Below are 14,653 nucleotides of genomic sequence, written 5' to 3'. Positions count from 1 at the left end.
TGGTTAAGTATTGGTCGAAATTCAGTGCATTGTTTATGGAAGTGATGCAGAGAAACAGAAAGATGTTTACCAGGCGGCATCACACAAGTTTCATGAGATATTTGCCATCAGTTTCAAAGCAGTCTTCTGCCAGAAGACACCTTTTGGGTGCTGGAAAACAATCTTTAATGGGCTGTACAGTGTCTTTAAGCACCAAGAGGTTTCTTCTGGCAGAAAAAATGTAAATATGAGTCATTGTACCCACAGCTTATCGCAAAAAGTAAATATATCGTTTGGTCTGACTGGCACTAAATTATCGGTTTTCCCCACATACAGTACAATAGATTTATACTTTGTTTCTCATTATATGTTTTGAAGTTGTTATGCATTTACTTACTCTAACATTAGAATAATGCTTACTTTTGTATGTGGGCGTTCAAGATCACATGAATAATTTTATTTTAATTATATGTTATTTTAAAAGTTCTAAACCTAACAGTTTTCTTTGGAACCAATGTGTCTACTATTGTTATTCCTCGTCCACAAGCAGTAATTTAACACGGTATATGATTGATTTGCACGCCATAGCCTTTTATGGTTCACTTTCTTACCAATCTTTCAATAATGTACCACTGAAACAACTGGATATTTTGTTTTTATACACAGATGTATAAGTTAAACATATTGATTAAGTCACTATAGTCAGTCGATTGGTAAAATCCTAAAACACAGAAAAACAATTAAACAATAAAGATCTGCACTTGGATTTATTGGGACTTACCCAGTAGCATGAATCAGCAGCAGCACATAGAAGATAAAAAAAAGGTTGTGTGTATGCAAGAAGATGTCATAATTTGAAGTCCTGTAAAGAAAAATTGGCTAATTACCACACACGTACAAATGTTCTTAATGCAGATCAATGACTAGTGATTAATCTGCAACCCCCTGTTTTAAAAGAAATACCCCACCCACCCTTTATTATTGATCTCTGGTATGTTTTGAATAGCAAAAGTTGTTTTGTTAATTGTGTGCTGCTAATAGTCCAACTTGTAATGGGCGATTTATTGGGGGTTAGGGTCAAGCGACTGCTTAGATGTATAAATGTAATACCAGTTTAAGGGAAAGCCTTGGCAGGGTAGCATTGACATCAAAAATGCTGCATCTTAAGTGATCATCTTTAAGTGAGAATATATAGTTAGACTATAGTTTGACCAGAGATGGACTGAGGACTGCATCTTCTGCAAACTCTTCTACACAAGACAACAAACGGTGAGCTTATATGACACTATGATCCCATGCTTGTCAGCCAGCACTTTTAACCCCTCCCCCCTGTACACCTTATTTACTGCAGCCTCTCCCAACAGATTGCACTCAACTGCCCCCCTCAACCTCCCAACCAACTCCCTTTACAAACCCTAAATAGGCCCTAGCATTGCAATGCAGCAAAACATTTTGGTAAGAAAAAGACACAACTCTGTTGTTCAGTCTGCACACACTCGTTTGGCTCACAACAGCTTCATGCAACATTACCCACCTCTGTGATAATGAATCTGCTATGTATCTAAACTTTGTTCTTTCTTGTGGCCTCGTGGAAATGTTATTCTCCCTATCCATTACAATTCCCTCCCTCCTGGCCCACACCAAATATTATTATACACCCTGGATTACTCAAAAACCCTGCACTATCTACTGAATGTTGGTGGAGAACTCTGAAAACCAGCACACAAACCACCGCTCACTCTAATGGCAAACATCACAAATTTACAACTTGCAAACAACTACTCAAATTTCTACTCATACTGTTACTCTCTTTAACAGGTGATATTGAACTTAACCAGGCCCTCCCTTTTCAACTCTGTCCCATACAACTGAGAATACCCCCTTCAAATTCCAAAAAGGTCTATCTGTCACCCATATAAATCTCTGAAGCCTGCTGCCCAAACTGGATGAACTAAGGGCATGGTGCCTTATTCATAAACCCAAAGCCATCGCTCTCACAGAAACATGGCTAACCCCTAAAACCCTGACTTTCTGCAATCTACGTTCCTAAGACTTAGTGCCCCAGCCATTGCCAAAACAATTACTTGAATAGTCAACTCTATTCGGTCTGCAGGCCACATCCCTAAGACCTGGAAAACTGTCAGAGTTGTCCCAATCTTCAAAAGTGGGGACAAAAACCCTGGCTCAAACTACAGGTCAATCTCTCTTCTCCCATGTAACGATGCTCGTCTCAAACAGGAAACGGACCCCCATGGCTGAGGTAGGAAGGTGAAAGAACCAACCTGAGCCGAGGGACAGAGCCCTGATAGAGTGAGTTGTAAGCCAAATGTCTGGGCTGGCAGCAGAGTTGCGTAGTCGGTGTGGATGCAGAGGTCGAAGCAGGCTGAAATCAAAGGTTTGTCGAGGTACGTGAGCAGGGTCTGGTAACGTGAAGACAATAGGAAAGCGAGTTGCATGTACTCAGCATGAACTGAAACCTTGCTCGGCAACTTCCTGCTAACAGGGCTGTCCTTTCAAAGGAAGTTGCCAGGAGCAAAAATGGATGATCCGGCCACAGAGGGCGAGCAAGAGCAAAATCCTAACTGGAATGTGAAAACCCGGAAAGGATTTGGCCAAACCTCATATCCCAATACTGTCCAAAGTCATGGAAAAATGTGTTCACTCCCAAGTAAGCGATTACTATACCAAGACAAATTTCCCTAGCCAATTCCAATCTGGCTTTCACCCCAAACACTCCACGGTAACTACCCTGCTAAAAGTTTGCAATGAAATCCAGTGTGGAATGGAACTGGGACAACTTACTGGTGCAATATTCCTAGATTTTGCAAAGGCTTTTCATACTGTTGATCATGTTATCTTGCTTAACAAACTCCAGTGATCTGGAATAGGGAAGCATGCTTTAAACTGGTTTCATTCCTATCTATCAGGTAGATCCCAACATGTGTTTATCTCGGGCACTAACTTAAACCCCTTGGATATCACCTGTGGTGTTCCACAAGGCTCTGTTCTGGGGTACCTACTCTTCTCAGTGTTCATCAATGATCTTCCTACAGCTTGTAAGGGAGCTTCAATACACATGTATGCATCTGACACAATCTTATATGCACACAGCCCTAGCCTCTTCAACCTTGAACACATACTTCAGTCTGACTGTTTGAGACTTGAAAATTGGATCTCCCAAAAAAACTGTTTTTAAACATTGACAAGACTGTAACAATGGTATTTGGGACCAAGGCTACATTTAAAAGCTTCCAATGACTGAGCTCCACATCAGAACCAACTAGTTACTAGTTTTAAATACTTGGGCATATGGTTTGACTCCCACTTAATATTTTGGATGCACATTGATACCCTAACATCCAAAACCTATGCCAAACTAAGTATACTTTATAGCAGCGGTGCGCAAACTGGGGGGCGCAAGGTTTACAGAGGCCCCGCGCACTTCCCGAAGGCACTTTAATTAAGTGTCAGGGGAGCAGCGAAGGCCTCTGTAAACCTCACTTATCTTGGCTCCGTCAGCTTCTTACCATGGCAACGCGGTATCAAATTACGCCGGAAGATCATGTGACATCACGTTGCCATGGTGCCGCCGCCGAAGCAAAGGTAAGGGGTGGTGGGGGAGGGGGTGCGGAGAGAGGGGAACTGCCGGCAGGGGGGCACATGGAAAAAATTTGCACTCCCCTGCTTTATAAGAACAAATCCTCCCTAAGTCTGCTGGTCAGATAGCGTATTGCACAGCAGATGCTAATGCCAATTATTGACTATGGGGACATAGTATACGGCTCGGCACCCCAAACCCACCTTAGCAAACTTGATATTCTCTACAATTCAATATGCCGTTTTGTTCTCTAATGCAACTACAACACACATCACTGTGAAATGCTCAAAGAACTAGATTGGTCATCACTTGAGTCCAGGTGCAAAGTTCATCTTTCCTGTCTTGCCTTCAAATACTTTATGGGCAAACTACCTGCCTACTGTATCTGAACAAGCTCTTCACCCCTACATATGCAGCACTAATCATCTGAGATCTGACTCCAAAAGACGATTCATGGTCCCAAGGTTCAACAAAGTATCCGGCCGCTCCTCCTTCTCTTACTGTGCACCCCAAACTAGAACAATCTACCAGAGACTCTCACAGCCACCACCAGTCTAAGTTCTTTCAAAATTAAAGCTGTCTCACATTTTAATCTGGTCTGTAACTATTCCATACGCCTATAATATATATTATCTTTAACTGTGCATGCAATGTCTTGTATATAATGTTCACCTGTTCACTTATGTAACTATGCATTTGTAACCATGTATTGTTTGTCATCATAACTCTATGCCCAGGACATACTTGAAAATGAGAGGTAACTCTCAATGTATTACTTCCTGGTAATTGATGTTTTAAATACATGTCATTTGTCAAAGTTCATTGTACACTGACATTTTGGAGGAGGTAAAAAAAAAATTCAGGCCCTGCATGTGTACAATTTCACAGATAAACAGGCCTTATTTTTCAGTGGCAAAGTGTCCTCCGCCTTCAGCTTGGTTCTCTGACATGAAGTATGAGGTGGGAGGAAAAAAACTGATTAACATGGATCTTACCTGTCAGGAACTTGTTAAAAAAAAAATCCTTTACTTCAAAGAAAAGCAACAACAACACAAATAGTTGCTGCCTTCTGTACAGTTACAGTACATTTCTTCAGGCAACCCAAAATTACTTTTTATACTTGCTTACAAATTTTTTTTTTTTTTTTCTGTGTGAACAGAGTGAGGATGCGCCACTAAACCTTCAATGAAAGTGAACATTAAAAAGCTTTGCATTGCAGTCCTTTGTAGCATCAAAGGCTTTATCTTTCAAAGCGAATGGGTTGGTATTGAACAACCTCCAGAAAACTTCCCCTCTACAGGAGTCCTTGTATTCCAACAACATCAAGTAGTAACTGCCTTAGATTCAATAGTCGGCCACCAATAAATACTCTGTCCCCAGATACGTGTACTGTCCATAGCAGGTTGCACAGTTCCCTGACTCTCTCAACAGCCCTCTAATACAATTTCTCTTACAAAGCAGTTTCATATTAAACTCTATCCTTTAGCGAATATAAATCCCAATCGACCTTCAAATTTTTAAAATGTAGCCTCAGTCCTTGATTTTAAGCCGAACATAAATGCCTGCTCTGCTTTTTGACAGTAACGGCACACAGCGTTTCTACGCTTTCCACCATTGTTGTTTTGGGAAAAGTTGTAAGCAATACTCTATTGGAAATGAAATTGTAACCCTTATAAGCAATAGCAGCAAAGGTCATATATACTAAATGGTAATTTAATATATGCATGTAAGTATTAATAGTGTGTCAATTAGATAGAAAGAGGTGTGTGTATATCAAAAGGATAGGCAAACCACAAATATGCAAACATGTATTTTATTAGCTCTTGATAAAAGCTCCAGAGTGTAGCCGAAATGTTTGGCCAATGAAAGACATGTTTGCATATTTCTGGTGTAACTTTTATCCTCTAGTTATTTTGTACAGCACCTTTTATAGGTACCCTGATAGCAGCATCCTCTCCAGTAGTCTGGTCTATATCATTTAAGTGTGTGCCCCAAACCCTTCACATAGAGATATAACATCTACAGTATCTCTTGAAGTGATAATGCTCAACATACTGTACTAACTTGAACATTACCTGATTGACACTGTAGAAGCTGTACACATCAGAAATAAAATCAACACCATAAGGACACCAGTCAATCCAGGAACTGTAAAAAAAAACAAAAAAACTTGTTAATGTGGTGCAGTTACTTCCTAGATTTAAAGCAGCAATACTACAGTACATGCCCCCATTGTTCTCCTTTTTTATAAGTAACGCATGTGACAATGTATAATTCTACATTCTTACCTAAGCTGCAATCGTTTGGTGCTCCTGTCAAATATGTAAAAATCCTGGTTGTGTGCCTAACGAAATGGCCGCCTTCTAACTTTGTGCTGCCGTCTGACATGCTGCAGCTGCAATGTACTGTAACATTATATTACTAAGTGTAACACGTTATTGTTGCAGCTTGCAGAGTAACAGAAGGACTGCGTTTTGGAACACAGCAACAGATCTGTTTGTGATACTGTGTTGCCAAAGGGCAGAGCTCACAGAGATGTGTCAGAGCCAGTTTCAAAAGAGGGGGTGAATATGACTTTCTAAATGGTTGCTGTAGCAACCAAAGGATGAACAATACATTTTTTTTTTAAATCATAAAAATTGGCATTAGGAGTTAAAATAAAAAGCAGACAGTATTATCTAATATTGCAGAAATTATTTATTAAAAACAAAAAAAAATACATACAGTATAGGATGTTTCACTTTTTGCTGCTTTAAGTGGCTGTCCAAAAGGATTTAGTTACTGACATAGGGCTTCCTATTGGCTCACAGAATCTGCAACATTATAATTCCCATTTTGTTTCCCTTGGTGTGGCAGAAACCATAAAACAATTATTCTGGCAATTTTGTTTATGGGTGGTGAACAGAATAAAAGATTGTGTGACATTGAATTAATGATTTTTTTTTTTTTTTACATTTGGACTGAGATTTCTGTAATAGGTAAAAAAAAATAACATGAAAGATAGTGTGCTGAAAACAAGTATATATGATATATTATATATTATAATTATTATGGATTTAATATTGCTAGGACCAAAACCCCCCAAAAATCTTTTGCACTTAGAAAAGCATATTTTAATGGACTGAGGACTAATCTAAAAGTAATAGATTGGGGTGATGCTTTTGCAGGGAAAAATGTAGAAGATAAATGGGCAGTCTTTAAAACATTGTTAGAAAAGCACACTTATCAGTGTATACCCTGGGGTAATAAGTATAAAAGAAACAAGTCCTTGGTCAGAAGGGATGGAGGCATCATATCAGAATTATAAGGAATGTAACAAGAGTTTCAAAAGGGCAATCACATTAGCAAAAATGGATAATGAAAAAAGGATTGCAACAGAAAGTAAGATCAACCCTAAAAAGTTCTTTAAGTACCTTAATAACAAAAAAAATGAGAAAAGAAAATATGCCTTTCAGTGTGAGATGGGTAGGCAGATTATTATTGGAGATAAGGAAAAAGCAGAGGTATTAAACAAATTCTTTGCCTCTGGTTTACCAGGGAAAAATCCATTTCAATAATAGTGCCGCAGGAGGAAGCCACAACCTCCATATTAATTAACAATTGGTTAACTGAGGAAGAAAGTTCATAGGTATCTTGAAAAAAATTAAAGTAAATAAGGCACCTGGCCCCGATGGCATACATCCAAGAGTTCTCAAGGAGTTAAGTTCAGTAATAGCCAAACCATTACATTTAATATTCAAGGACTCCATTTCCACAGGCTCAGTACCACAAGATTGGCGTAAAGCAGATGTGGTGCCTATATTTAAAAAGGGAGATAGATCACAACCGGGGAATTACAGACCTGTAAGCCTGACTTCAAAAGTGGGGAAACTACTTTATGGTTTAATACGGGATAATATTCAAGAATACCTAATGGAAAACAAAATTATTAGTAATAGTCAGCATGGATTTAAGAAGGATAGATATGGCCAAATTAACCTTATTTGTTTCTTTGAGGAGGTAAGTAGGAATTTAGACCAGGGTAATGCAGTTGATGTGGTCTACTCAGATTTTGCAAAGGCTTTTGATACGGTTCCACACAAGAGGTTGGTGTACAAAATAAAACAAACTGGATTCAGTAAAAATATATGCACCTGGATTTAGAACTGGTTGAAGGATAGACAACAAAGGGTTGTCATAAATGGTACTTTTTCAGGTTGGGCTAAGGTCATGAGTGGAGTACCTCAGGGATCGGTACTGGGACCCCTGATTTTCAACTTGTTTATTAATGACCTTGAGGTTGGCATCGAGAGCAAAGTCTCCATCTTTGCTGATGATACCAAATTGTGTAAGGTAATAGAATCAGAGCAGGATGTAATTTCTCTTCAGAAGGACTTGAAGAGACTGGAAACTTGTGCAGGTAAATGGCAGATTAAGTTTAATACAGATAAATGTAAGGTTATGCATTTGGGAAGCAAGAATAAATAGGCGACTTACAAATTAAATGGGGATAAATTGGGGGAATCCTTGATGGAGAAGGATTTAGGAGTGCTTGCAGACAGCAGGCTTAGCTATAGTGTCCAAAGTCATGCAGTAGCTGCAAAGGCAAACAAGATCTTATCTTGCATTAAACGGGCAATGGATAGAAGGGAAGTAAACATAATTATGCCTCTTTACAAAGCATTAGTAAGACCACCCCTTGAATATGGAGTACAATTTTGGGCGCTACTCCTTAGAAAAGACATTATGGAACTAGAATGTGCAGAGAAGAGCCACCAAAATAATAAAGGGGATGGACAATCTAACTTATGAGGAGAGGCTAGCAAAATTAGATTTATTTACATTAGAAAAGAGGCGTCAAAGAGGGGATATAATAACTACATACAAATATATTTGGGGACAGTACAAGGAACTTTAAAAGAACTATTCCTCCCAAGGGCAGCATAATGGACTCGGGGCCATCCCTTAAGGTTGGAGGAAAGGAGATTTCACCAGCAACAAAGGAAAGGGTTCTTTACAGTAAGGGCAGTTAAAATGTGGAATTCATTACCCATGGAGACATTGATAGCAGACAATAGATATCTTCAAAAAAGGTTGGATATGTTTTTAGAAAGGAAAGGTATACAGGGATATACAGTACCAAATAAGTAAACATGGGAAGGATGTTGAAACAGGGAGTAATCTGAGTCAGGAAGGAATTTATTTTTCCCCTTATGAGATATCATCGGATGATATGACACTGGGTTTTTTGTTTGCCTTCCTCTGGATCAATATGTAAGTATAGATATAGGATAAAGTATCTGTTAACTAAATTTAGCATAGGTTGAACTTGATGGACGCATGTCTTTTTTCAACCTCATCTACTATGTAACTCAGATGTACAAACACACTCAGTACTCAACGGGTTAACAAAAATAATGCACTACAAAGAAAGAGGTTGTGCAGCATGAACGTTTGTTTGAAATGCAATCTAAAATAGAACATATTTCTTAGATATGAGTTTTACAGTTAATGTCTAACAGAACTTCATAAAAACATGTGTTGTGTGGGTGCACGGTGCTGAAAGGTCTTAAAAGTATGTCAATTTAAAACAGCTTTATTCCGCAAGAACCCGAACAGCAGATACAGTACACAGGAGGGTTACCTCTTCAGCTGGCTGTCCTAGCCCTGGTTTGTGTAAGGCCCCGGACCCTGCTCTTAATCATGGAAATCTGCATACCTGGGTCTGAACAAGATCCCTTCTCCTGTCACATGTAGACATTAACTTCCCCTTGGGAGAAGTCCGGATTTTGGCATTGCAGAATTTAAATAACATCTGGACGGAAAGCAACACTCACTGTTGCTAGGATATGTGCACCATTGTGACTTCTACGTATTGCCGGCCATGACACGTTCCAACAGAGAGCCTGTGTATGTACAAAATGCTCCCTTCAACAAGAGTAAATATTTGAAGGCGATGAGAAAACGATATACATACTGTATGTTTTAAGGAGAATACAGAGATCTAACATAGCCACTCAGAAATGTATTATGCCCCCTCAGTTTGCCTTTCCATCCCCTGCTACTTGTCATTTGGTGCTTGCTTCTAGAATCATAGCATTTCATGGCAGATAAGAACCTAGTCTGCTCATTTTCGTTGTAAAACCTCAGCCCCTATTAGACAACTGTTTTTCTTTTATATTTAAAATAGTGTTATGTCTGTCTCATTCATTTTACAATTTGCGTATAGTGTTAGCCTTTACCACCTCTGTTGGGAAGCCATTCTATGGATCCACTACCCTTTCGGTAAGGAAGCACTTCCTCGTATTTCCCCTTCAGCTGCCACCCTCCAGCCTCAGAGCACAGTCTCTTGTTCTAGCATTTGCTTGAAATGAGGTTTTACGCATTGCGTCATGCTAGATACCCTACTGATACAGTTTAAATAAAAACAGAATTGCATTTTGTATTTATAACTAGTATTCGAAAATGTCAGTTATTAGTGTAATATTATTTATAATAACCATTCTGTGAAAATAACACCTTTTCGTAACTTATATAATGAAACATCTGTGCTGCATCAAACACATTTTTCGTTGAGACATAGCAACTTAATTCTGTGCTATCAATATAAATAGAATTTTTTTAAGGTTTTTATGCCATGTTCAACTTGGCAGACGATTTTGACTATCCCTGCATTTTCTTTTTACACTATAGGAACCAGGGGTCCTCCGGAATTGAACCGTATTTTTTCAGCTCCGGTCTCCTCCTCCTCTTTTTCCAAGATACTTACCAGTGAATCATCAGGTGCGACATCCTGTTGGATGGCCATTTAAAAACCAGGAACACTGGTGACTTCAAAGGTACGTATCTTGGGAAGCGGTTGATCCCCGTAGCTCAAAAAAGCATGTTTCAACACTGAGGGGCCTCCACCAATCCCACTACCGCCAGAACCAACACTGTTAAAAAAAGGGGGTTGAGGGTGATGGGGAGGGGGGGGGTTCTCGGGGGGTAGGGGCACTTAGGGAGGATTGCTGCTTTGTTTTGGTCCCAACACTCTAACAAATATATACAAAACTAAGAACCTGGCATTGCTCAGGAATTCTAAGAAACAAACCGCATTCCTCTCCTCCTCTCACCCCCACCCCCTTCCCCTTCTCTCTCTCCCTCCCCTATCTCCTTCCCCTCATCTCTCTCCCTCCCCCATCTCCTTCCCCTCATCTCTCTCCCTCCCTCCCTCCCATCACTTTCCTTTCATACCTTATGATGTCCCCAATTCTTTCCGCCTCTCTCTCCTTCTCCAGCGTTCTTACTTTCTCCTCACGGGCCAACTGACTTCCTCTCTTTCTTTCTTTGTCTGCTTTCTGTGTAAACTTTATAGCTATCTGACTCCTTATCTGCCACCAGGCTATGTGCATCACCAGTATGATGTCATGTGCCAGATACAATACATAGCCTACCAGGTGCAACACCTAGTGGCTGACTCGCTTGTCAGAGAAATTGTGACAACTCAGAGAATTAAAATAGAACGTATCCGATTTCCAAACACAGACAAAAACATAGCCCTTGATCTCAGGAGCCATCATGCAAAATGTGGTTACGATATCTTAAGAGGTGTCCAAATGCATAGCGAACAAACAACTTTGAAAACACAGTATGTCGTAGATGCATTGCTTATCTAATGGCTAGCTAAGGACAGTAATTAGAAAATCACAATGCTGGCTGTTTTAGTTCCTGCAAAAACAGTATTTATATCAAACCAAAATAAATTGCCCATTTAATTTGACAATTATGATTGTCATCATGAAGTCTCAAACTGAACAAACTCAAATGATTGTGTCTGTTCTCAGCGGAACGACATACATGCTATCCTACACTCTCTGCTTCTAATGCACATTGCTGCTTTCTGGTTTTCCTGCAGTGTAAGAATATAAACTAAAGGCCATCACAGCTACTAATAACCAGTTAATAAGAAGCAAGCTGACATGTCCCCTGCAGCAGCCTGCGAGATAATGCACAGCGGGATTTGATTTTTTCGATGATTCTCTTGTTTGTCTCTTCGCAGAGAGCGTGAAAGCATGTCAGGCTCTTAGCAATAATGGACACAAGTGCCTCCTTTTCTCCTAATAGAGAGCAGTAAAAATGTCCCTGGCCTTTTGTACCAGTGTGTATATACATAAAAATAAAACATATTCCAGTCTGATGCACTTGTTTGTGTCTCTGATGGGGAGGTTTTGGATATTGAAAGCAATTAATAACCGTCTATTATATTTTGCCGTTTCCTGAGTGGCCTAAAGTTGCCAGGAATATAACATTTTATAAGCATGGTATAAATACTGAATTTATTTTTTTAATTAAAAATCTAAAACTAGCACATGTTCAATTCAAGCTTGCAGACATATAGGGGCATATTTACAAAGCTGTGCACTGCCATACAACAACCTCTGGGGCCGGAAGGCACATTACAGTCTATTTACTTACCCAGCGCCAGGATTGCTCTTATTAAATAGCACCGCTTATTAAATATGGGCGATTGCAGGAGTCGCCAACTCCAGTCCTCAAGAGCTATCAACAGGTCAGGGTTTCAGTATATCCCTGCTTCAGCACAGGTTGCTGAATCAGTGGCACTGTGTTCAACTGCACCACTTGTGCTGAAGCAGGGATATCCTGAAAACCTGACCTGTTGGTGGCTCTTGAGGACTGGAGTTGGCCACCCCTAGGTTATTGTCACTGCTGCTTACAATGTTTGTGCACCATCAGTTTCTGAGCCAGTTATGACTTTTATAATTGCATTTGTTTTATTTTATTTTTGCCACATGTAGTTTCGCACATAATTTATGAATAGATACAGATGGTATTACCCCCTTTACCTCGAGTTGATGCACAAAATAACCCAGTAAATCCCACGTTATCGCCTTAGCCATTGCACTGCCGTTAACACTCTAGCATTAAAGTCTGCTACATCTGTATATTCCATGCATAAAGTGGTTGAAGGAAGGGAAATGTCACATAAAACTCATTAAATAACACAGTATACATTCCCCAAAAAGCTAACAAAAAATAATGAAATCCTTGGGCGGTCTAACTTAAACACGTGGGGTTTCTAAATCTTCCAGCTGACAAAACCAGAGCAAAAAACGGCGCTAGATTCATCAGTAAATGGAAATCCCATCAAAACCAATAGAATTAATAACAATAGAACAACTTCTATTAGGAATAAGAAAGATGAACTGGTCTATAACCCATGTACAATAATCAACAATTTAGCACAATACTACTACAAGATCTATAATCTAACCACCACTGAGGATGATGACACTGCAAGATCAAACATTATAGATATATTTTTGAGCAAAAAATACTACCAGTCATTTCAACAGAAAGTTTAACTGTTGGTAAAAATAAAAACAAAAAATGGAAATAGTACCAAAAAAAAAATCTTCCGGCGCCAAGACCAAAAATGAATTAAACAAGGTAGATAAACCAAACAATGAAACTTTACACAGATAGCATTCTAATTTACATGAAAGACAAACATAAATACAGAAAATAAAGCAATTAAAAAAACCTCAGATGAGTCATTAAAGTGTCCCAGAGTCCAAATGCCAAGTCCCAGATGAAAAAAGGAGGTGCTGCATCCTAATCAAAGAGGTTAGATCCCTAGAGCCTCCAAAAGCACTAAAAACAAAAGACAAAAAAAGCGCAAACTCCATAGTGTACTATGTTATTTATAAGAAATGGGGATGTGTGTATGTATGTATGTATGTATTGTGACAGAAACCAGGGGATGGTAATAAATTCCGTATATAGGGCTCCCAGGATACTAGACAGTTTCTATCCTGTTTGGCCTGGGAGTGCAGCCTTATAATACATACACTCCATCCCACAGTTTGGCAAGCGCTGGAACTGAGGGATGAGAGATCCAGACCAGAGTTTGTCTGCTGCCTGATTTCTGTCACCTGTCATGCTAATTAGGAATCAGGTATGAAAGACTGATTTCCTGTTTGCTCTGGTCTCCCCACAAGAGCCAGGAGGCTGGAAGGCTGCTGAACTACAGAGGGGAGAAGCCTCTTCCCCAAACAGGTTCAATCTTTCTGTTCATTTGTGTAAGACTGCAAAAGTACCATGTTTTGATGTTGGAAGTGGAAAAGCCACTTCCAACCCTGAGTCAGGGATATCTAAGTTAAGTTATCGCTCAGGTGAGCAGCTTTTGTTTTGATCTGTTTTCTGTTGTATGCACTGTGGCAGTCTCAGTGCCTGGGACTGAATAAACCAGGCATAGCCTGTTTAAAGGAACAGTACGTGACGCCTCATCATTTAACCTACCCTAAAAGACCGTGTTCTAAACAGTCCCGGACAAACGACGGAGCCCCGGAGTAAGCCGTTTGTCACATATGGTGTAAGAATGCGGGCACAGAGCACTAGGGGGTCTGCGGGTTGAAGAACTTTGAAAAAAAAAAAAAAAAAAAAAAGTTTTTTTCATCCTCTGCAAACAAGATGGAAGACGTGGTGGGTGCGCTGGTACGCAATGTCGCTGCCCAGAAAGACGCGAATGAAACCCAGCAACAGCTGTTAATAGCCCAGCAAGAAACTAATGCAAACCAGCAGCAGACGAATGCAGCCCATCAACAGCTGCTAATAGCCCAGCAAGAGATTAATGCCAACCAGCAACAGGCGAATGCCAACCAGCAACAGGCGAATGCAAACCAGCAACAGACGAATGAAGCCCTGCAAAACGCGAATGCAAACCAGCAAGAGACAAACCGCTTGCTGAGAGAGGAGCAACAGCGGTTCGCTCAGGGCTTACAGCAGGAACTCGAGATCCTGAGGGGGACTATCAGTAACCTTCCACTGGCAGCGGCAGCCCCAGTACCGAAAATGACCAGGGCAAGCCACTACCTTCAGAAGATGGGACCCTCGGATGATGTGGAAGCCTATCTTCTCACGTTTGAACGAACGGCACAGAGAGAGGGATGGCCAGAAGCTGAGTGGGCTGGTCTAATCGCACCCTTCCTAAGCGGCGAACCCCAGAAGGCTTACTTTGATCTAGAGCCAGCCGAAGCTAACGTCTATGCAAAATTGAAGTTCGAGATCCTCGCCCGCCTCGGCGTAACCACGGCT

At 40.2% G+C, this 14,653-nt stretch overlaps 1 protein-coding gene across 3 annotated transcripts in view; it reads right to left on the bottom strand.

Annotated features, from left to right (window-relative positions):
* Positions 1-14,653, bottom strand: part of NOX4 (NADPH oxidase 4) — a 293,029-nt gene that overhangs the window by 213,959 nt on the left and 64,417 nt on the right. For all 3 annotated transcript variants that reach the window (XM_075592551.1, XM_075592552.1, XM_075592553.1), the window contains exons 7-8: positions 5,653-5,725; positions 761-841 (exon numbers count right to left, since the gene is read on the bottom strand). In XM_075592551.1, the coding sequence (XP_075448666.1) occupies positions 761-841; positions 5,653-5,725 (154 nt within the window). The remainder of the gene's footprint in view (positions 1-760; positions 842-5,652; positions 5,726-14,653) is intronic.

The sequence above is a fragment of the Ascaphus truei genome, chromosome 3, assembly GCF_040206685.1.
Source record: "Ascaphus truei isolate aAscTru1 chromosome 3, aAscTru1.hap1, whole genome shotgun sequence".
In the NCBI taxonomy this organism is placed as follows: domain Eukaryota; kingdom Metazoa; phylum Chordata; class Amphibia; order Anura; family Ascaphidae; genus Ascaphus; species Ascaphus truei.
The sequence above is the reverse complement of the archived record's forward strand: the minus strand, read 5'-3'. Positions and strand labels throughout refer to the sequence as shown.